Source organism: Lasioglossum baleicum, chromosome 15, assembly GCF_051020765.1.
Source record: "Lasioglossum baleicum chromosome 15, iyLasBale1, whole genome shotgun sequence".
Taxonomy (NCBI): domain Eukaryota; kingdom Metazoa; phylum Arthropoda; class Insecta; order Hymenoptera; family Halictidae; genus Lasioglossum; species Lasioglossum baleicum.
This window is the reverse complement of record NC_134943.1, coordinates 11448725-11454742: the sequence shown is the minus strand read 5'-3', so window position 1 is coordinate 11454742 and position 6018 is coordinate 11448725. Positions and strand designations below refer to the sequence as shown.

Sequence of the window (6018 nt, the reverse complement as noted above, 5' to 3'; positions counted from 1 at the left end):
TCGCAAACCAATTAACTAATTTTAATGAAATTTTCAGAGCGTATATAATTTATACCAGTTGAGACCAGACACATCTTTTGAATTTCCGTTATTGGCCCAGCTAAAAAAGTTGTAAAAATCACATCCTGTAATAAACTAATTTATTTAGCTTCCCAAAAAAGTTTCAATCGTATAGTCCAATATTAAAAAAGTTGTCGCTTTTTTTAAAGCGTCCGAATATTAATTGAATTCGCTTTATCTTGAACGCTAATCTCCTGATGATGTAGGTTGATGTCAAAACCGAGGTCAGCAAGAGTTAGCGTAGTTGCAACAAAATAAAAAAGGGATCTGTTTTTTTGTTCTTGCGATTTGCTATTCCGACCACTTCAAAAGATCGAATTCTGCTCTTGTGTAATTTACTTTTTTTTTAATTTATGTATTGTAACGTTGTTTTTAGTGCAACGAAGTCATTAAGGGATGAAATCAATTTTTATTTCACTCCTGCTTCCCAAGATCAATGCAGAACATTTTTATTTTGCATAAACATCCGCAGGTTAGTTAGTATTAGATCGTATATGTATTATGTATGTGTCTGCGTCTGTGTGCAATGTCTGTCGTTGAATCAATACCACAGACGAGATATAGGAATAGACCTGACACCTTATGGGACTTGGTGTCCCATATATGTATATATATTTTCCCATATATATATTTTTTCCACATATATACAATATTTCCTATATCTCGTCGGTGGTCAGGTCTATTCCTATATCTCGTCGGTGCCAATACATGGCTATAGTTCTCTACGACCTCGATCGTTGATACAGTAGAAAATGATAAGGTCCTAGTCGCAACAAGAAAATGTAAAAATATGAAATTGTAAAACCGAGACAGACACGTTTTGTACTTCCTCAGCATTATATTACAATTTCAGCTTGCGAAAGGGGATTGTAATTTAACTTATTTTCAATTATTTCATGTACAAATGTACACAGATCTACAAAACGTATTTTTTAAATTTTCAATATAGGGCCACATAAAAATGTATTTTCTCTACAATTCCGACCAATTGCAATCTTCGAAAAAATTTCTTTTCACATCCTGTAGTAAACTAATAGCTTCCCAAAAGAGTTTGAATCGTATAGTCCAATATTAAAAAAGTTGTTGCTTTTTTAGAGTGACCGAATATTAATGGAAGTCACTGTATCTTGAACGCCAATCTGCTGATGTAGTAGGCTGATGTCAAAACCGAGGTCAGCAAGAGTTAGCGTAGTTGCGATGAAATGAAGAAGGGGTATGCCTTTTTGTTCTTGCGACTTGCTATTCCGACCACTTCAAAAGATCGAATTCTGCTCTTGTGTAATTTATGCGTGTAAGGTAGTTGCGACGAAATGGAAAAGGGGTCTCTGTCTTTTTGTTCTTGCAACTTGCTATTCCGACCACTTCAAAAGATCGAATTTTGCTCTTGTGTAATTTGCTTTTCTTTTTATTTATGTAATTTATTGGTGTATTGTAACGTTGTTTTTAGTAGAACGAAGTCATTAAGGGATGAAATCAATTTTTATTTCACTCCTGCTTCCCAAAATCGATGCAGAACATTTTTATTTTGCATAAACATCCGCAGGTTAGTTAGTATTAGACCGTATATGTATGTATCTGCGTCTGTGTGCAATGTCTGTCGTTGAATCAATACATTGCTGTAGTTCTCTACGTCCTCGATCGTTGATACAGTAGAAAATGATAAGAGTCTAGTTGCGACAAGAAATTGTAAAAATATAAAAATGTAAAACCGAGACAGACACGTTTTGTACTTCCTTATCATTATCTTGCAATTTCAGCTTGCGAAAGGAGACTGTAATTTAACTTATTTTCAATTATTTGATGTACAAATGTACACGCAGTGTTTTAAAATGAATTTTTGTATTTTTTCGATGATATTTCAGGGAGAAATTCGTCCTTTCTCACGGTCCAAATGATGAGTTATGGAATACTTGGTGATACATAATTGCAGACATGATTACACTTTATTTTAGACTAGATTAAAACAATTTCTTGTGTTGCAGTTTACAGCAATATTTATTTTCTGTCTCGTGTGCAATGCGAGGGTGCACTGTACTGCATTGTATTACATCGCTCTAAATCATTATTAAATGTCCGAACAATTAATTAATGTGCATAGTAAGGAGCTAGTTTAAGGTGTTATTGAATAGAATGTATTATAATAAATGAAATAATACGATTTGTTGAAATATAAAAAGTAATCGACGAGGATGGGATTCGAACCCACGCGTGCAGAGCACATTGGATTAGCAGTCCAACGCCTTAACCTCTCGGCCACCTCGTCTGCTGGTACACGAAGCAAAACTGTCCTTGGAACAGGGGTGACTACCCTTAACGAATCAAACGAAGCATTATCATTGTATAATGCCATAAACTTCCAAAGATTTATGCGTAAATTACACAAGATCTCTAAAATTTGAAAAACTAGCCAACACATCTCACATTCGAATCAATTTTAATAGCTGCCTCTGTTTATTGAATAAACAATAATGAATACATTCAATTTAAAATATAATTAACGTACAAATTAATAACTACATTGTCTGAAGCACTACAAGAGATTCTGATAAGGATAAATTACGTTTTGACAGTGAATGGAAAGAGAGAAATAGAAAGGAACAACGAAACGCTACACGGTAACTTTCTCTTTCTTTTATTACACAAATACATTGCAATCTATATATATTTGTCGTCTGTGTAAAAATTCGTGTCCCAGCAACGAAAACAAAATTCTATAACAAAATAGGAATCCGTCAATTGGATTCATACGTCCGCTCGATCAACATCGTTTCATCTTCCCTTCCGTAAAATCTTGAACAACTCGCCAAAATGGTAATTAATCATCTGCCACGCTTTTCCATTGTGAATACAAATTTCCTACACACAAATTTCTATAATTCAACGATTCGAATTTCCCAAAAGTGCCGAGAACAGACATACTATCGAAATCTCCATCATTCTCACAACGAAACTATCATCTTCTACGCTTTTCAACCATGAATACAATTTTCTTACACACAAGTCTCTATAATTTAGTGATTCGAATTTTCCAAACTTGCCGAGAACGGATACGCTATTGCCGATTCGATCTCCATCATTCTGACACGAAACTGTTCCAACACATACAACATTTTTTGAATTTGTAGCGTGAAGTACTGTCAGTCCACATCGGCCAAGGCGGCGTCCAAATGGGAAATGCCTGTTGGGAATTATACTGTCTGGAACACGGCATACAGCCCGATGGCATGCTTCCTCCACAAAGTTGTTCCAGCGACGATGGCTTCCAAACTTTCTTCAGCGAGACCGGTGGTGGAAAATACGTTCCGCGAGCTGTGTTTTTGGATCTTGAGCCTACAGTCATAGGTGAGCCTCCGAAAAGAAATTCTGTCAGCTGTGGGTCGGGTTTTTTGGAAATTGCATGAACATCCGCAGTCTATTAATAATGGTACAGCAATTGTTAGTGGCCATTCGAGTTTGCTAAAAATTAAAAGGCGTACAAATATTCGCTGCATCTTCCCAATCCAGCACAATCATCGTTCACCAAACCAACTAATTTTCTTTAGACGAAGTCCGCACTGGGACCTATCATCAACTCTTCCACCCAGAACAGCTAATCTCTGGCAAAGAGGATGCTGCGAACAATTACGCGAGAGGTCACTATACCTTAGGAAAGGAGATCATCGAGCTTGTTCTGGACAGGATCCGCAAAATCGCGGATATGTGCAGCGGTCTTCAGGGTTTCTTAATCTTCCACGCATTCGGCGGTGGTACCGGCTCTGGATTTACAAGCTTGCTGATGGAACGACTATCGATGGACTATGGGAAAAAAGCGAAACTGGAATTCGCCATCTATCCATCGCCACAGATTTCCACTGCTGTTGTAGAACCTTACAATGCTATACTAACCACGCACACAACATTAGAGCACTCGGATTGCGCGTTCCTCGTGGACAACGAAGCAATTTACGATATCTGCAGGCGGAACTTGGATATTGAACGACCGACCTACACGAACTTGAACAGATTGATCGGACAGATCGTTTCCTCCATCACGGCATCGTTGAGGTTCGACGGAGCCCTAAATGTTGATCTGACAGAGTTCCAGACGAACCTGGTACCCTATCCAAGAATTCATTTCCCTCTGGCGACGTACGCGCCTATAGTTTCCATCGAGAAAGCTTATCACGAGCAACTGACCGTCATGGAGCTGACTTCATCGTGTTTCGAACCTGCCATGCAAATGGTCAAATGTAACCCCCATAGAGGGAAATATATGGCTTGTTGCTTGTTGTATAGAGGGGACGTGGTGCCTAAAGATGTTAATGCGTCCATTGCTACAATTAAAACGAAGAGAGCTATTCAGTTCGTGGATTGGTGTCCCACTGGGTTTAAGGTACTGTTTGTTTAAATTGTTTCTTTTTTGTTGTAAATTCGGGGCAGAGATTTTCGAATCTTCTTAAGGGGCTAGACTCGTCTCCAGAATTGCAAGATTGGAAAGGATTGCTAAAAATAGGAAATTTGGGGGCGATTGCGGCCTAGATTTATCTTTTATTTAGATACCTTTTGACTACTGCAAAACCCCATTTCTGCGTTATCGGGAAATGAGAAGGCGCATTCCGCACCCTTGCAATCCTGGAAACGAGTCCACCCCCCCTTAAGATACCGAAATTACTTTCTTGCTAACACAGTAGATAGTTTTTGAACAGTTTGTAATTTAGTAATCTAATTTCCAGGTGGGTATCAATTATCAGCCGCCAACCGTAGTGCCAGGAGGTGATTTAGCCAAAGTCCAAAGAGCAATGGCGATGCTTGCGAACACAACTGCGATCGCAGAGGCCTGGACGCGGCTGAACAGGAAATTCGATTTGATGTTCGGAAAGAGAGCATTCGTTCATTGGTAAATTTTCATCCGTGACTTTAATTAATTTTCGTGACCATCTCTCGAAATGGAGTGAAGATGATTTTTTATTCTCTTTCAATTATGATCAGGTATGTTGCCGAAAGTATGGACGAAAGCGAGTTCAACGAAGCCAGAGAAGATTTAGCTGCCCTGGAAAAAGATTACGAAGAAGTTGGCATGGACTCGACAGACGCAGGCGAAGGTGAAGATGAAAATTAGATCTCGTGTTATATTTTCTGACGAACATTTTTGTTTGTCATTTAACGAGATCTAGTTCGAGGGGCGAATTCATTCTGTATAACCTATACACGGTTTTGGTCCACTTTGTTTATATTTGTCCTTGTACATTGTTTTAGTATGCAATATTGTTTTTTTTGTATCTGTGTATGTACAGGTGTCAGCGCCTTTTTTTATAGTAAATAAATCTTTTTACTATTTTAATGTGTGTGGCAATTTTTACCGGACAGGGCTAGATCATTCCCGCTGTTAGCATGGAACAGAATCTTTTTTTTTATAAATATATTGTTATTGAGAGAGTAACAACAAAAATATAGAAGGGTTGAATCCAGGAACAGAACCTATCTGTAACATGCTAACAGTGATATCTACGGCAAAATGCCTAAGCTATTCGCCGATTGGTTCAAGCACAGGGTGGTTCAAGCACCGACGAGATCCTATCAGAGAGGAAACGTGAGAGTGCTCACGTTCGTGGTTTGGCCGTGCCACTTTTGTCTCCACATCATGTTTAGCCTGGAACAGCTCCTACATCATCTTTAGCATGGAACAGAACCCACTTTACTGTTATCACAGACGAGATATAGGAATCACGACTGCCAGCATTATGGGAGTTCGTGTCACCCGAAAATTTCGGTGTTCTCTTACGCCCTCTAAGATATATTCTGACTGGAGTGAGAAACAGAAGGCCGTCGACATGATCTCGTCGGTGCAGAAGGCTACTGAGGAGATTCTCGTCGGTGAGAAGTGAGAAGGCAAATCGACACGGAACCATATTGATCATCATGAATTGTTACGTTCTGTACCGAGCAGGTATTTCAGACGATGTTGGTTTCAATATTAAA

The 6018-nt window shown here is 38.7% G+C and overlaps 1 protein-coding gene and 1 non-coding gene across 2 annotated transcripts; one reads left to right on the top strand and one right to left on the bottom strand.

Annotated features, from left to right (window-relative positions):
- Window positions 1–21: 21 nt before the first annotated feature.
- LOC143216554 (tubulin alpha-1 chain-like) lies at window positions 22–5362 on the top strand. Its single transcript, XM_076439717.1, has 5 exons — window positions 22–2871; window positions 3186–3402; window positions 3603–4432; window positions 4773–4936; window positions 5029–5362. The coding sequence occupies exons 1-5, from the start codon at window positions 2869–2871 to the stop codon at window positions 5156–5158; spliced, it is 1344 nt and encodes a 447-aa protein (XP_076295832.1). The 5' UTR covers window positions 22–2868; the 3' UTR covers window positions 5159–5362.
- On the bottom strand, window positions 2242–2323 carry Trnas-gcu (transfer RNA serine (anticodon GCU)). Its single transcript has one exon. It is a non-coding gene; the product is annotated as a tRNA-Ser (tRNA).
- Window positions 5363–6018: the final 656 nt, after the last annotated feature.